General features: G+C 41.3%; 2 protein-coding genes across 4 annotated transcripts in view; both read right to left on the reverse strand.

The window, feature by feature from the left end:
* Positions 1 to 12,367, reverse strand: part of usta (uronyl 2-sulfotransferase a) — a gene marked incomplete at its 5' end in the record, with an annotated part of 50,090 nt that extends 37,723 nt beyond the window's left edge. The window contains 1 exon segment of the mRNA XM_079215568.1: positions 12,139 to 12,367. Coding sequence (XP_079071694.1) covers positions 12,139 to 12,367 — 229 coding nt within the window.
* Positions 12,368 to 14,948: 2,581 nt separating this feature from the next.
* sash1a (SAM and SH3 domain containing 1a) overlaps positions 14,949 to 18,069 on the reverse strand; it is a gene marked incomplete at its 5' end in the record, with an annotated part of 148,000 nt that continues 144,879 nt past the window's right edge. For all 3 annotated transcript variants that reach the window (XM_079216194.1, XM_079216193.1, XM_079216192.1), the window contains one exon: positions 14,949 to 17,760. In XM_079216194.1, coding sequence (XP_079072320.1) covers positions 17,500 to 17,760 — 261 coding nt within the window. In that variant the 3' untranslated portion in view covers positions 14,949 to 17,499. The remainder of the gene's footprint in view (positions 17,761 to 18,069) is intronic.

The raw sequence follows: 18,069 nt of genomic DNA on the forward strand, positions 1-18,069 counted from the left end.
ATAAATCTGTCAAGTATCTCTTGGCATCCTCATTTACAACAAGTTTAACAGGACTGCAATCAGCACAATTTGGAAGATTTCCTCCCTAAAGCACTTCTACAAGCATATATAAATATAACTATGTGCCCACTCAGTATCACTGACGTGGTAATGCTTGTTTACACATTGGTCGGCAAACTCTCTCTCACAGATAAAATACGCGTAAACAATAAACACATGCACATGAATGGGCACGCAAACCGGTGGAGGAAGATACAGGGGAGCTCAGAGAGACAGTGGTTTGAAAATCCTGCGGCTGCATGTGTAATGGAACTGCATGTAGTGATTAGAGACACAGCCAATGCACCCAGTGGCATGGCTCTGTATGTGTGTGTGTGTGTGTGTGTGTGTGTGTGTGTGTGTGTGTGTGTGTCATACATACATCTACTGCAGAGTGTAGGACAACATAAAGGCTGCATCTGTTTGCTCAGAGTTTGCTCTCCAGGAAAGAATTTTCCTTGGAAGTTTTTTTGCAGACTTCCAGAGAAGGGAACTCGAGGAGGAGAGAAAAGAGAAGAGAGACATGGCAGGAAGTGTATAGGGAGAATGTGTTGGGTGAAGAATTGTGGTAAAGAATTAGCACGGCTTTCGCCGGAGTAATGGATGGATTTACAGGACAGGCAGGTCCAACTGGAACACATTCAGCCCACGCCGAGCCAGACTGGTGCAACAGGAAGGTGCTGCTGGGCCAAGAAGCAGGCAAGTAGCTCTGGGCCGGGCCAGTGGAAACTCTACACAGTGAACCGGGCCAGACAACTGATGGCTTTTCAAGGGGCGTAGCAACACTGTGCGTTTCAGTATCACACCCAAACTATAGAGTTACACATTTTACCTCAATAATGGTTCATCTTTGGTCCTTAAATGGAACATTCCTGAACTTCTATGGTTGGTCTCAAAGTGACCACAGTAAAACTTTTAAATTTCAGTCCATCACTCTCTCCTTCAAACACGCACACACACACACACACACACACACACACACACACACACACACACACACACTAGTCACATGCAACCCATCACTCTCCAACCATGTAATTAACACCACTAATCACACCTCCTGACTCTTCTGCTGAACCAATCCTCTGCCGAGAATAAGGACTTAAACCTCAGTCTTGACCGGACAGGAAAAATAATAAATTCTTGGAAGCTGGGCGTTTGTGTGTCTTTGGATCAAAACTTTGTTCACTTTGGACTGTGTTGCTTTTACTCAAGATGTCTCTTCAAAACATTTGGAAAATGTGGTTTCTCCAACAGACCAGAACATTTGTACAGGGTTATAGTTGCAGCTTAGAACTGTAGCACTGCATTACGTCTCGGTTGCCGCTTTCGCGGTCGAAGGATCTGTTGTTTGGGGTGTAAACACAAAGTAAAGGAGATCTAGATAATGAAGAGGTTATACGTGTGACAGGTGATAGCAGGATGTGGATTTTAGCACAAGCCTCACTTTTGGGGGTATGACGTGCCATCTGTCACAATGTGCAAGGCTTTCTTCACATGAGAGATGGCTGTTGAGTGTCAAAAAGAGAGGCACGTGGAGGAAGACAGAGAGAGAAGTGGTGGGAGACAAAGGTGGGTTTCAGAAGAGGAGAGCACATTTTGGGACAGAGGTGTGAGATTTGGAGGTGAGGTTTGCTCTCCACGGAGGACGATCACATTCCTTCTGAATATTTCAAAAATGCTTTTCAAGCCAACCTCAGTGCGTCCACCCCCTCCTTTTGCCATCAATACATAATCTGTCTCAGACCTGACAAGAAGCTCCAAAGCAATGAAATATCTTAATTCTCTAAGGTTAGTGACTGTAACGTTCCACCTGTTGCAGGGACAGAAAGAGTCACAACTGATATTGTAATAGTAATGAGCTGTCATGTCTTTTGTGATGTGGAATGCTGCACAACATGCCATAGAGATTTAAAAAAAAAAGATCCTCAGTCTTAAAGTTAAGACTTTAAGAAAGTTAAGCAAAAAGTGAGAACATTATAATTTATCTAGAACAAATTTGACTATAAAGGTTAGATTATGCATCACATTATGGCATGTGCAGCATTAAAACCCAGTCAGTGTGAACATACTACACTGTCACTAGTGTCAGGAAGCAGTAAAATGTTAACAATAACTAAAAGTGAGCTGTCAACGCTTCTGGTGATCATTTTAAAGTAACTGTGTAACTGACACAGCAGCCTGAAGTAGACAGGTAGTACTTCATGCTGAGTGACAGGCAGAAATAAAGACCTGTTGCGTAAGGCTTTGTATACGGAGAGGGCTGGAGGGGTTTAGAACACAACTGTCTAACTTTCTTTATTTCACTTGGCCTTCAGATATGTGGCGTGGCTTTGTAAAAACTATTTTGTCTCAACAAAAATAAATGCCTGCTTGCCAGCTTGTGTGAAGAGAGTGTTTCTTGTAAAATAACTAAAGTTGGGGTGTAAAACATAGACCAGCCCTCAGACTAAACAATGGAACATGTTGCCGTGCAATGGAATAAAATTGGAATGTATATAGTCATTGCTTGAAGCATGGGCATATTATGAATGAAACAATTTAATCTTTTGTATAAAATGAGCAGCAGCTGATTGAGCATGAATGGATCTCACGGTATTTCCTTAATCTGATTCCGGTCCTGTTTGATCTGAGACCAATTAGGATCTTTTAAAGGCATTTATATGCATGCACTTGCACATGTGTAAGGAATATGTCAGAAAAATCACACACATTTACATTATCTTTCATGTTTTATATTCATGAATTTGTTTGAGCAAATGGGCCTGTGAAGAGCAGATGAAAAACCTCTATAATGACAAGGGCTGAAGGTTGTAGGAAATGATAATCTATGTTTTGGTATCGTTTTACAAAAAGACAACCTCTGATGTCTTTGAAACTCCCACGGCTGACATTGGCCTGAGGCCTCTGGCAAATAAACATTTAGTAATTGTACAACCTTCTACAACTGAAAACAACAGAAGAGCTAGTATTTATAAAGACAGCCAAATAAATACATATTAACATTAACAGTTCATTCATGAATAGGCTACATCTAAAATGTTCTATTTCTATTTCATTTTCTTTAGAGTCAAGTTTCTGGTCACTTGAAGAACTGAAGTATAATATTCCCTCATCTTTAAACCGTGTTTCGGTCTCCACCGTCTCCTGAGGGACATATCAAGCTCTAGATGCTAAACGCTTCACTGTGTTCACCGACTAGTTGCTAACTTTGCATAGGTAAATTGTGCGCCACACAACTTTAACAGTTGGTTAAAAGAACTACAACAGAGTTCAACAGCATAGTCAGGCGACACTGTAATTATCAATGGGTTTGACTCTATAGAAGTCATCTCTTTCCCATGAATATAGTCATGTGACCCATGGTTATTATACAAATATTAATTATAGTTGCGTTAAAGAGTAATGATATACTATGATATACAAAATTACTTTTGCAAATAGCTTCAGTTTCTAGAAAACAGCTGAACCCAGAAAGGGAATAGTCAAGTGCAAGGCAATACATTTCCCAAAAACCAGCACGTAGTGGTTTTAACAACATGGGTTGGGCATTGCTGCTCTATCTTCCCTGCTGTATATTTTAAGCTGCTATTTTCAACCACTATTTATTTTTTTCATTGCCATGAAATGAGGCTAGCAGACAGAGCTGTGGTAACTTTACAGAATAAAGATAGGCAGAGTTCCTCGAACAAGGTATGTCACTAACCACCGGGCGACATCTTTCCTCTTAACAACCAATTACTTGGCTTCAGGCTGTGTATTTGCCACCCTGGACTCTGATGAAAAAGTCATACACCAGTTGTTGAATCAAATTGGAAAATAATTGCTTGACTTCAGTGACCACACAGACCTGCTGTTTGAGGACAAATGTATATGTTGCCAATGGAAGAGAAACAAGAGCTCAACATGTTGGGTGTTCTGCGGTAATAAACAGAGGAATGTGGAGCGCTTCAACCCTCGCCAAAGTAAACAAAGATACTTCCCAAATAGGCCCAAAACACCAGGGCACAGCTGATCCAAAAATCAACAGCCCTCGCAAAGCACACTGCAATTATTCTGTTTCTAATTCTGTCATGAAAGGATCTGGATTCAGATTAGAGGTCTCATTCCCTCTGGACGAACAGGGCAGAGCTGATTAAGGCGGGGCTTCCAGTTTACATGTTGTAAACGGACACCTAATTTCTTCAAAGGACTTCTATTTATATTAGCACTGATCTTTTAAATTATGGCATATACGTAGTCGCCTTCTTACAAGCATCAACCAGGGTACCACCCAGTGGCTGTGGGCCCCGAGCCGCCCACCCATTCACGCACCACAGGAGCTAACATAAAAGTCACCACAACCAGTTATCATCAGTGAGTTGGAAACCCCTTAACAGCACAAAGTTCCTAAAAACAACCCCCTTCTGAGCTGATGTATATGTGTTCATGACTATATGGAGTACAAAAGGCTGTAATAAATAGACTGAAGCTTAGGGTTGTGTGGAACATCATACCTCACTTTTACATCATAAAGTTGGGCTGTAAAAGGACTGAAAGGAATAGTCATTTGGGGATTTCGCTTCCCCACTTTCTTGGCAAAAAAAAATAAAAGATTGAAACACTTAGAAATAGTTTGAACCTTTGGGAAATACAATAATTTGATAAGAAGACCAATACCACTCCTTTATCTGTTTGTTAAATAAAATGCCAGCAGATGGTTAGCTTAGCACAAGGACGTTGGGTAGAAACAGCTAGCCTGGCTCTGTCAAATGGTAACAAAGTCCACCTAGCAGCACCTCTAATGCTCACTAATTAACATGTTATATATTGTTTGTTCTCAAAAATTATAATTTGAATCTTTATTGAAGTAAATATTCAAGCGTAAATTAGCTTAGCATAGCATAAAGAAACATTGAACCCTACTCAAAAATACACCCACAAGCACCTCTACATCTCAAATATTAACGCAATATACGTGATACCAATATTTTAAAACTGTTTTTAGTTTTGAATGAAAGAGAAGGATGTTGCAAAACACATTCATGTTGTCTGACTGTCAAACAATATTTGATCATGGGTTCAAATTCTTTAAATGTTATTTAGAAGAGAACTGTTAATCTAAGTAATTGAACACATCCCAAATTTGTAGAACAAGAATATCCATGGCGACTATTTATGTGTCTTAATTTGATGAATCCCTTCCAGTCATTTGTCAAAATCAGAAGCCGTAAACATGCAGTACAGTGTCACAGCGCGCAAACCATAGGCCACAAAAGTATCTAAGATTTCTCTTTGGTTATAACCATCATTGCTCAGCAAGCCTTGAACAGCAGTTGCAGTTTAATAGCATTGGCACATTAGTCTTTGTTTTTTTCCATCTGCTCTCTTTTACTGTGGTGAAAACAAATGCACTAATGGAGGACAATTACCCTGTGTTGTTTTAGTGTTTGCCTGTCTCTCTGGAGAGGCCAATAGCAGCCTCTCAGGCATGGAGATGCTAATTGGTTATGCTAATTGCCTACATTATGTAATCATGGGGTTAACATGAAGCTATTTTTTTTATCATTTCCTATTGTAATAACTGAGAAAATAAGGAAAGCAAAACATCATTGTTTATTATAGCATCCATTCACCGCATGCAGAATCAAATGACTATAACAATCAGAAAATATAAATCTAGTTTCTGCTTTTGTTTTGCCTTCAAATCTCTGACTTTCTTTGGTTTCCATTCAAGTAAAAACTAGTATCCCTTTATTGACCCCGAATCCTAATTAACAAGCTGACATGCACGTTAGAAAGCAGGTAAATAAACAGAGTGTCTAGCCTCTGCTCAGCAGGGAGGGCTGCTTGTTTTACCAACCCACAGGGAATTACACGCCGTCTGATTGTCTTGGCATTTAGGCTGGATGTGACGCCAGTTGGTAGTTGTTTTGGGGTCTGTCAGCGGCAATGCTTAGTTTTCCTCGACACTTCCATGAGGACTAACATACTGTTGGAGGAGGGAATATAGAGGAAGTAGGTCAAGTTGTCCTACCGTCACCTCTTTATGAGCCTCTTCAGGTGGAAGTGTTTGATGGATGCAAATTATTATTCTATCTTCACCTCATAAACATGAGATTATCTTGGATCAGAAGCCTTTAGGATTAAATATAAATGTATGTTTGTGCTTTTCTTCGCCATCTCTGCTCAAAGATTGCAGAAGTAAATAACAAAAATGAAGAGTAGTGAAGGAATAAATGGGCAGTTTGAGTATTTTTCCACATGACCAATTTTACCCGATGACACACCTGGCAACCCTGTTAGTCATTTTAACATGCAGACTGACAGCTTGAGCGGCACTGGCCTGATCTCTATTTAATTTGAAACTTTAGTAAATTGCCTTAAAGCATGAACTTTATCACTTTGGTCCAAGTGTTGTGAAGTGAATATGTCAGTTTGAAGAACAAAATATGACTTGATGAAATAAAGAGCTGGTTTTTAATATCCTCTCACAGGAAGCGGGCGCACTGGTGTGAATGGAGTGGCGAGGTTGCTCCAAAAATCACACTTGCATGTCTGGCTCGCTCAACAAAGCTCTTTGCATCTGTGTAGTTTGTGTGGCAGTTTTCTCACTACAGTCTCCACATCTACTTGCACATGTATAAAATATGTACAGTATGTGACTAAATAGTTGTGTGTTTTAATCACATTTAAGCCAAGGAGGGCAGCAGCTCAGACTTGAGGTGAGCGGAACATGTGTCTGGAAAAGTTAATAAAAACCCTTCTCTCCTCATGAGTACTATTGTGATCTTTAATAGGCAACGTAAGTATTTTTCAACATGCACCGTATTTCCCCATGTTTAAGTGTTTTAATTATTTTTTTTAATTGGTCCAGTATTAAGGGAGAATAATCGCTTGGCGCAACTCCTCACTGCCAATGCATGTCCACTAAAAGTGTTTTTTTTTTGTCACGGACAGGCTCAGCTTGTTATCATAAGTGTCTGAAACAGGGATCAGAACACATAAACATGGAAAAATAGGGTCCAGTTTGAAAAATACCTAATTACCCTTTAATGACGAGATCACAACAGTAATCCCGAGGGGGAGAATGGTACTTATTGAGTTTCCCGGACTTTAAAGTCACAGACATGTCCACTAATCTCAAGTGTGGCGCTTTAGCGTCTGCAATACTGGACCAATATCCAAAAATACTGTTGACCCCCATTAGTCACTTCGACACAAAAACATGGGACCCTTTAAGAAAGGCATTTGACCCCTAGACTGATGTCAATGTAGCGGCTCCCAGGAGGGACAGTTTGGTATTCTGTGGTTGTAATGGTATGATATGATGGCGTAGTCATATGAGACAGAGCCATTAAAAGTGTTAAGTAAACTTTCAGGTAAAGGTGAAGTTAAAGTTTGTTTATCCTATGTGTGCTGGATGATAGCTAACACAGGCATGTGAAATGAAGAAAAATAACTACGTATTAGCATCATATGCAAACAGAAAAAGTTCACTTAATTAAGATTACGTCAGCATAACTCTTAGTGTTTGCGTTTACATGCATGTTTCATTAAAGATAATGACGCATGTGTACATTGCATGTTTGAACTCAACAACCTGTGTTTTTATGACTGCCAAGCACCAAAAATGGGATTATTAAACACATTGTTCAGCATGGTATCTTTTTTTGAATTTTGGGATTTTGAAGTTGTGTGCAATGTGCATTCAAGCTCGTCTGCACAGCATACACATGTGTGTTGATGATATTATTGATCCCACCAGTAGGTCTAGTCGCATTGAGGGCATTAAAGTCAAAGATGTCACTTGTAATCAGCACCACATACAGTAACCCTCACTGTATGTTTGTATGTGTATGTTTGAGGCGTACTGTGTTGGTCTTCTCCACATGGAGCTGAAGGCTTCTTGACCTTCTCACAGCAGGCAACTTTTCACTTCCCTATCTGGATCCCTTTCCTCTCCATCTTTTCTCTCTTATACTTAATATACATTTAGAGTTGATTTACTAGCACTGCTTCTACCAAGTTGTCAACAGCCAAACTAAACTTTGTTTGAATTCACTTTCACAGTTTGCTTTCACCATTTCCTGGCCAGCATTGCTGTTAATTAGACAGAAACTGGAAGGAGGACAGATATCCTGAAGCTTCTTCTGTGTCCACACATACCAATCTAATCCCTAACACCGACCTGCAGTCTACCACTCCACCACTTTGCTGACCAGTTTCTGGCACGTTACATTAATGGGTGTGAGTGTTTTAAGGCTACAGGGTTCTGTTTCCAAGCAGAGCGATGTTTAGCGATGGACGCACAAAGTAACTGTAACAACACACAAACACAGAGCAAGACCAGTGTACTTACTCAAAGGGTCCTTAAAAGTACATTACATTTGTTCACATTAAAGGATTAAGCGTAATTTATGACGGTTAATCCTGAAAGATCCATCATAATAACGTCAATATTTGAGAGAAAAGAGAAAGATCCTTCTCTCTGTTTTGCTCTCTCAGCTCAGTGGAGCTAGTCAAGGATGGCGTGCAATTTCGAAGAGCAGTAAAAGTAATTTACCCTTCAGCACAGTCACATTCCCCGCTATCATGACACAGAGTCAACTAGTATAGGAAATGTCACTATAGAGATATATAGTGTGTGGTGTGAGTGAACACGAAGAATGTCAAAAACAGGCTTCATGGCTTCAAACTCTGGCAGGCTAAGTCAGAGAGCTTCCAGCCAAGCCAAGTCAAACGTCAGGGGGGAATTACTGCCACAGAGTCAGGTGTGATTGTGCATTCACACACGCACAAACACACACACACACACACACACACACACACACACACACACACACACACGCATGCACGCATGCACGCACGCACGCACGCACACACACAATTTTGCAAGACAGACACATCACTCATATGGAGGCCTTTATAGCGGGCTTGGTGGAGGTAATATCAGTATGTATATGTGTGTTAGAGAGAGATTAAGAAAGTGTGTGAGAGCGTCCCTGACATGCGGTTGACCCGGGGCTAAAGGTCTGCACGTGTTAGCTGCTGCAGCTATACGTTGAGTGACACCCTCTAACACTATCCTCCTCGCTGGTGGCCCAAACAAAACAGGGTCTGTTCTCTCTACGGTGTGCCTGACTAAGAGAAACTCACACACGCCTAGGGCACACCCGCGCAAAATCAACCTACTATTCTCTTTCCTATACACTCCCACATTCCCGAACCCCACCAGGAATCCTCACCTTCATCTTGGCACAGTTCAGCCAAAAGTAACACAACTTAAGGTAAATAAATCAGCTAATCACTGAATGCTTATTAGATGCTGCTGGCCTGCCCCTCACACAAAAACAGTATACATACATTGGAGGATTATTAATGCTGAATATCCTCTATAGAAGGAGTTTCCCCTACACCGTGTGCTGGAGTTTGCCTTCAGTTCCTGCCTCACCGGGCAAGCTGTTCCACTCATCGATCTATGACACAGAGACAGAAGAAGTAGATTGAAGACTGAGAGAGACACAGTGTGTGTGTGTGTGTGTGTGTGTGTGTGTGTGTGTGTGTGTGTGTGTGTGTGTGTGTGTGTGTGCGTGCGTGTGTGTGTGTGTGTGCGTGTGTGTGATTGACATGAGAGTGACAGGGAGAAACTGCGGAAAATTAAGTTCTTTGCCAAAATAACTTTCCTCCAAACAGTGACATTTTGCCTTCAGATCAGAAGAGTATTCATAAAAAAGGCTCTCCGCCTTTCTGCCAGATTCCTGATTCTCTCCTGGAAGCTTATCTATCTCTGCTTTTCCCTCTTCTTCCCTTCTCCCACCCAACATCCAACCGCTTTATCAAAAAATATTCTCAAAAGCCCAACAAATACATCTTGAAAAACTAAAAAAAAAACGTATCAATTACTTTAACAGAGTGTAACGTCTTTCAATTTGCAGCTATCCAGCACCAAAGCTCTTTCCCCTTGTCCCTGCAGCATCGTAATAGAGCAGAGACTATTACTCACCCTAACCCCAACGGAGGTGCTACAGTGTGTTTGTGTCACTGTTACATAAGAACCCCCCCCCCCCCCCCTCCTTCTGAATTCAATAGAGTATAGAGGAGTCAGTGTGTTTGACAAGGCTCAGGCCCTCAAGGTCTCTGTGTAGTGAAGATCACGTCATGCAGGTGGGCCCAGACACACATGCATCCTCTGACAGAGGGATTCCTTGCCCTTATGGTCCACATGTGTTTGAGTGCTGGTGGATTATGACAAGTGTAAATCATGTGTTTGTGTTTGCTGATGCCTGAGTGTGTGTGCTATTAGTACACACATCATCTGCTTCACCCTGTATGATAAGGCTTTTGAGATCCAGCTGATAACTTAATCGTTGGTGTGTGTGTGTGTGTGTGTGTGTGTGTGTGTGTGTGTGTGTGTGTGTGTGTGTGTGTGTGAGTGTGTGCGGAAAAGACATTAAAGCTGTCCGCTTGGTGGATTTACTCCAAAATACTCAATCGACTGCTGCAATTTCTAAATAACATTTAGGCTGCTAAGTTTCATCAGAGTTATACTGCATGAGAGTGTGTAGTGTATATAGAGTCTGACCAGGCAATCAAGTTAGAGGAAAGTATAACCACTCTCCAAATAAAGCTAGAAAACTAGCGTTTAATTTGGTCTGCACAACATTTGTATGTTTGATGTGCTGCAAAAACTACGTGTAGAACATATCTGTGTCTACACTGGACCAAATACAAATCATTTTTTGACAGTGTTGAGCAAACGTGTGTGTGCATGCTTGTGCCATAAGTATGTATATACAGGAAACATATCTGACCCACAGGATTAGTGGCTGACCTGGTGAGTGACTCTCATTCTGTTCCAAATGTTTATCACCTCATAAAGGCCTCAAGCCCTTTGTGAGAAATAGGTGAGGGACACAACCTCCTTTCAACACACACACACACACACACACACACACACACACACACACACACACACACACACACACACACACACACACACAGCTGACATGTTGATAAGAAATCACCCCTGTGTCGAGCATCAGCTGGTCGTAAGTCAGTAGAGCAACTATAAACACATAAGCATAAACTTCCTTCTTTCACTCTGGATACAGCATATCCGCATGACAGACACAGATGCAGAAGCAGCCACACGTGCTGCTCTTTATGTTAAAGGTATTGTTATGCACTGTCTTCAAGTTATCCCCGAGTATAGCATCACATACTGACAGTGATATACCAGTGCCATATATAGTGCCACGTCATATCTAAATAAAAACAGATTTGTGAATGTGGTTGGACATCATATTTGAAATTGGAAAATTGGAAAATATTTGGCAACCTCTATCTTAGAACAAACAACGCCACATGCCCTACGCTTCATCAAGTATAGAAGCATCGAGCCAAAGACATGGCACGCTTGGCTGTCTCCAAACAGCAGCAAACATCTCGTGGCACACTATCACACTATCGCTCTTGTTCCAGAGGTGCCACTCGTGCGTAATGAGCGCCGAGTGGCTGGAGCGCGTCAGAAGAGGTGTCAGTCATCACCATGCAGATACAGTACGAATTTTGTACAGTTGCTGAGCTATTTCATCACGTTACCATAGTAGATAGATCACAATCTCGCCCCGGCAAGTCCGAACTGATATTATATTCAAATGGTGCAAAGGAGAGCGAATTCCTCACGTGTTTGCTCTGAATTCATTCATTAATTGGGGGGACCTTCTGAGATCAGAAGGATATAAGATAGTTGGTAATGTTAGGCTCCACGCTCCAACTAAACTGCAAAACTGCATCAGCATGCAGTAACTTCACAAAGAGCCACTTTGGTGGTTTAAAGTATGATGAATGATGAGAGGACATTACGACAACTGCTCTGAGGTGAACGGGTCGAAGAGGAGACGCCGTCACCTCCGGTTGATTTCATGAAAGAGACTTTTGCCCCGCGGAAACGAGAGATGCAAGCCTCAAGAATTCTCCTTTCATTTTGGATAAACTTTTCTTTACACGCCTAATCAAAGCAGGGCTTCCAGACGTGCAGTGCAATTTGTGTTCAAAAGAATCTCTTTGATGATGATGACGCGCTCCTGCCAGCAGAGGAAAACCAAAAGTTCTTACCGAGATACTGTCGGATGTCCAGCAGCATTTTAGGGGGTCCTCCGTTCAGCTGGTAAAAAAGGGAGCCAAAACAGAAGAGGAACAGCGTAGCCATACAGAAACCATACCCTCGCAAGGAGAATCGCAGCGGCACAGCAGAGAGTAAGTACTTTCTGTGGTTCCGCTCTCTAACGTGGTTGGCAGTCTGGTTGTTGCTGTGAAGGGGACTGCTGCTGAAATTCTTCATCATCTCCTCCTCACAAAGCGCCGTGGAAAGTCACCCATCCGCATGTGGAAAGTGAAACTTGTCGCTTCGAGACCATTTGAGGCGGACGCCCAGTTGTTTTGGAGACGCGCAGGCACCCAGCTCTCCTCCACTGCCGCAGCCACGGGGTTGTTTTTTTGCGCACAACGTTCCGCTCTTTGCTCGGCCCCTCTCGTCTGCGCTCGTTGGACGAGTGCTCTTTCCTTCCGTCCTTCCAGCCGAGTTAAGGGTCCATCCTTCTGCTCCCAGTCTTTTGGGTGTCAGATTACTGAACGTAGGAAGAGAAAAAACTTCCACCTCAATCATGATTTGGTTTGGATTGCAGCGCGTAAAACAGCGTCACCCAGTGTTCGGGCAGAGCAGAGGAGTCGGTAAGCTCTCAATGAAACGAGTTTGATTCATAAACAGTGACCTTAAGATAGGTGTGAATTTACACTTTTACTTTTAGTAGGTATGAGAGCAGTGGCCTTTATCCAGTATCAAAGCTCTGGTAATAAAGGTACACAGAAGTGTATTAATGATTCATTTAGATATTGAAATGCCATCAGACTAAAACCCTCATCCTTAATAGAAACATCAAAGTGACTTAACTCCGGTGTAAAGTGGTTATTATTCATACAATGTGTGTGTTATCAAGGGGAAGATGTCTGAGGTGGGTTGAAAGGAAGCTGGTGAGATGCTGCTCACTTCTTATGCACGACGAGCGTGTGCGTTTTAAACGTTCTCTTTCCCTGGAGGCCCGCTGTAAGGACTTCACACTGAGCCATATATCTTTCCACAGCAGGGCCAAAACCTACCATTAGACTACACCTGCACTTAGGAGGCGACAACAGTCATTCAGCACACAAACGACCTCCACGAGAGGCTCATGTACTTTCACTGGTGACAGCTGCAGGTGTCGAGGGAGCAACAACGGCTGTAGGAAACAATTTGGCTTGAAAGACAAAAGGTAATAAAGGAGAGCACAATCATTCTGCTCAAGGCCCGTTGGCTTGGCTTTTCCACAGGTAAGTGAATTGTGAATAGTGCTTTACTGTATTTTGCAAACTTGGCACAAAAAGCAGCACAACAGTTTATTACACAGAACAGTATGGATGTCAGTGCTGTAAATCAGGCTTAGTCTAATCAGGACAACTGGCAATAAGTTATGTGAGGAAACACACACACACACACACTCTCAAATGTTTAAAATGTAATAAGCCCATATGTGACATACATCTTTTAGCTGTTTAATCAGTTCATTCCTGTGATTACTCAAGGTTTTGAGTACAGCACGAACGTCATATTGGTGTAAATAATACTGGAAAATAAAAGGAGATGGAGAAAAATGAACCACATTTTGGAAAGTCAATTGCACATTTCAACAAAGCCCACTGTAAGAGGCCACTTAGCTCAACCCACCGTAATAAGAATCAATAGGATTCTGTGCAAGGGGAATAACACGAGCAATAACTGTCCAACACTAAAGTAAACTTTATAAGTCAGACTTCACAAAACTACTGTGACTTCCGGACTCCCTGGGAGGACAAAGAGGGAAAAGAGGATTTCACTACAAGGATCTATACAATTATGACTTTAAAGTTTACTGGTAAGGAATCTTTGGTACCATAATGCATATTCTCACTTTCCTCATCCATTGTCATGATGAAGTATGCTATGATCCAGTTATATAAAGAAAAGCTCCAAATGGATTCTTAGATTATTGAAAGGAATTATGAAATAAAATCCCCAAAAATGATTTGCTGTGAAATATTGTGATCCCGCAGCAGAATTTGGGTGAATTGTCACCATGCATTGTACAGACACAACTTTAGCCATGCAGAAAAAGGTTCAGAATAATGGGAAGCAACGCAAGCCCAGATAGTCTTCCTTTCAATAAGGTATTGTCTTTTCCTCCTGAGACATTTTAAATTGGATGAGCAATTGTATCTGTGGAAGACTGAGTCGTGGACTGGAAGCTAACTACTCATGACGGCTGTGTGAAGGACAATTATTGCATCGCGACTCCTTTCTTTAAAGCCACGAGCAACAAACCAAGCAAGAAACACAAAACTGGTTTTGTGCTTGTTCTTCCTGAAGGAAATGCTTGTTCTGTTGTGTAATTTTCCACTCGCAAGAATGCCAAACACCTGTTTGGATAGAAGTTATCCAAGTGAAATCTCAGATGCAGTCTTTTGGGATAACATTTGATCAAATTAGGGTTGTTATCCAGATGTACTGCAGTGTGCACATCCAAATAAGGTCAGAGTTGTCTTCTATTCTTATTTTTGACCAAACTGTAGAAAATTCATAATAATTTAACAAGGCTGAGAATAAGAATAAGTTCCATTCCTCTAGCGCATCCACACATTTTAATTTTCAAAATGTTATTATGAAAGTTATCAACAGGCCAAATTTACAGTTAACCACGTGATAAAAACAGCCACTAGGGTATGCCACACACTTTTCCATTATTTTGTGTGTGTGTGTGTGTGTGTGTGTGTGTGTGTGTGCGCGTGTGTGTGCGCGTGTGTGTGCGTGTGTGTGTGTGTGTGTGCTGTATAGTGAGAACCAGAAGATCACTGTATGGCAAGAAACAGTTTTTATTATATTTCAGAATGACAAATAGTTATGGACATTACTTTTGTTGTTTCAATACACAAGCAGATCTGTATGGACAATCATTAGGTAGATGAAAACCAAATAAAATAATTTGTACACATATTTTACAATACATACTGTAGTTCCTCACTGGCTAAAGCAATATGCATTATGCAGGAAGGTATTGCTATTCATATAGTACAGATAATTACAATTGATATGAAAAAAAGAGAAGCAAAAATAAGTTATTTAAATATCAATTACATATACAGAATGTGCAACTTCTGCTAAGCATTTCATATATGTAATTAATCATTTATTTTTTATAGGACTGCAAAAACAAACTGGAAGTGAGTAACTGGAACAGTTTAACCCGTGAATGGTTATCAAACTTGGCATTGGGAACTCAATACTATAATAAAATACCAGCAAAACCCACCGAAACCCTTTACAATACCTGACAACACATGTCCATGTATGGACCTGTGAACAAAATGTAGCCAATTCTGCCCATAAAACAGCTAGATTCACCCTCTAAAGTGCATTTACAGTGTCAGTATTTTTATTCTTTACAAAACACTTCTTGGGTCTTTTACTCGTTTAACAATGACCCCCACCATCGCTTTCTCCAAGCACCACTTTTGATTGAAGAGAGAAAAGGCATCAAACATCTACCTATCAAGTGGCCACTGCAAAAAAAAACATCTTCTAATTTAAGCAATAACACTTGGGTAAAACTTGTTAAATATGAACACCATGGAATAAGTCTTTAGTTCCGTTCTGACTATGAAAGATAGCACTTTACTGTTAGAAATAAGAAGGGGGAAAAAATACAAATGTTGGCTCCTTTTCATGCAGAGTGCGCAAATAAAGGAGTAAAGAGTTTCTGGCCATTTGCAGTTCCATTTTTCAAGCCCAACATTTTTGTAACAGGCTGACCAGACGCAGTGTTTCCCTGATTCACTATTGAGTGTCATTGTGTATGCCGACATGCAAGGTCAGCTTTTCACCTGATATACCTGTTCTTACCGCCTATCCTCAGTGTGTTTGAGAAAAGTCCAATTAAGAATTTTTAGACCGACATTGATTATATAGCTACAGTATAATGTGTTGGAAAAGCCCAAAACAGCTCATTATTCAGCTATAAATCTAATTCCTCAAACCAACTGTAACCAAAGTGTAGACAGTCCAATAAATTCCAGATATGACAGGCCAGATGTCAGCCGTCTTTGGAACGTTTCCATGTTCTCCACCCTGTCTCCCCATGTCCCACAACCCTCTGCATGGAAAATGTACACTGAATGTGTTGATCAGGGACATTAAACTCAGGACGACGTCTGTGGTTTTATCTTCTGAGCTTCACAAGGACAGACACCACAATCCATCCGAGGCATGTTTTGTGGTCCACAGCCATGTGTACGGTTGAAATGAATCTCAATTATTTCTCAGACACATTCAGAACAAAAAAGGCTTGCACCTTCAGCACAGTTCAGCCCATAATATACATATGTTTTATTTGATTAAGCTATTCATTCGTAATGGTAAGGCAACTTAAAATGTGCTTGGATACACTGGGAATGTATTGTTTCTGTGAAAGCTGATTGCTATTACTTGAGTGAAACAGAGCTTTTTGTAAGACTTATATTAATATCTGCGCAGGGTGTGCATCCAAGATATGCAGTGAAATAGGACATACAGTATAATATGAAATATAAAAGGTGTGATGTCAGCTGTTTCAGCTTAGAAATGACAGAGCTGGCCTCAAAATAAGGCAGCAACATTCAAAAGGCAAACACACATTTTGACATATAAATCATTTTAAAATGAAGATATGCATAATGCTATAATACAGAAACATTATACAAAATAAGCCATCTTAAAACCACCAATTATTCATAGTTTGGTGCATGTATTAAGTTGATTAAAAGTCCAGATATTAAGCGAATTCTGTCATCGTCATTATGAATCTATTAGTGGGAATGAAACGCTTAATACATAGTAAATCACTTTGGCCGAGCTACTTCCTTAAAAGACCCACAGATAATGTTGCCTTGCCACAAAAGATGAAAATTAAGCACTTATGAAATATGCAGGAAGTAAACCGTCCTTTCTGTATTTAAAAATCATCCATCCTACAAAAAAGTGTGCTATCGTCCTTCAAGGCAGATCAAAGTCTTTATTTTAAGACTTCGGAGGTGTCTTCAGAATGGAAGCCATCCCACAGTGAGTCTACAGTCTTTTTTTCTTCTTAAAAAGGCATCTGATATCTTGTCTTGGCCGTTAGGAGAAACTCCTCAATGCCGTAAACATTTGAAAAAAAAAACTGAGCGATAAAGAGAGAAAATCAGGGAGCAGGGTGGCTCACTTGAAGTCTTTTGACACATGCGAGACAGGAAGTACTGTAGTGCTGTGGTCACTCGCGTGATCGTCGATTCCTCTGGCCAATTAGTCTCTGGCCACCTGCTGACCATGTTTCAATGAGATGGTGCCGACCAGTGAGTTGATACCTGTTCATTCACACGACTCCACCAACACGGTTAGGACTGCACCACTCTGTGCGAGCCGAACAATCGCGCCTCACTGACCAGCCGGCGAGCGTGTCTCTCGTCCCGCACCCCGGCGTCCCACACGGCGCTCTCTGTTAACGAAGCCACGCGGCTCAGCGTGTCGACTCCCGCCACCGTCAGAGACGCGGTGTACATCGGCAGGCCGATGGAGGTGAGCCAATCGGAGACCGTGTTGATGTTACCCGAGGGCAGAGGCTTTCGGCACATCTCTGTCAAACCTCCAGAAGGAATCTGAGTGACAAATTGGAGCGAAAAGGCATTAGTTGCGGTGGCTACTAAGAATATGTCCCATTAAGGGATGTACGATACAGAGAGATTTGTGGCGTAAAAACACCCAAAGTAGGGTAGAGATAGACTTCATTAAGTTTTAGCCGACTTCCAACAATAATACATAGCCATCCCTTCTGAAAGTGCATCACCACATTCACACAGCTTGTTAGCTATAGGCAAGCATAAAGCAGGGTACAGTAGAATTACTGTCTCACAAAAGATTTTGTTACCAGCATGCATTGCTACTTTCTAGGACAGCCTAACTAAGCA

Source organism: Taurulus bubalis, assembly GCF_910589615.1.
Source record: "Taurulus bubalis genome assembly, chromosome: 3".
Taxonomy (NCBI): Eukaryota; Metazoa; Chordata; class Actinopteri; order Perciformes; family Cottidae; genus Taurulus; species Taurulus bubalis.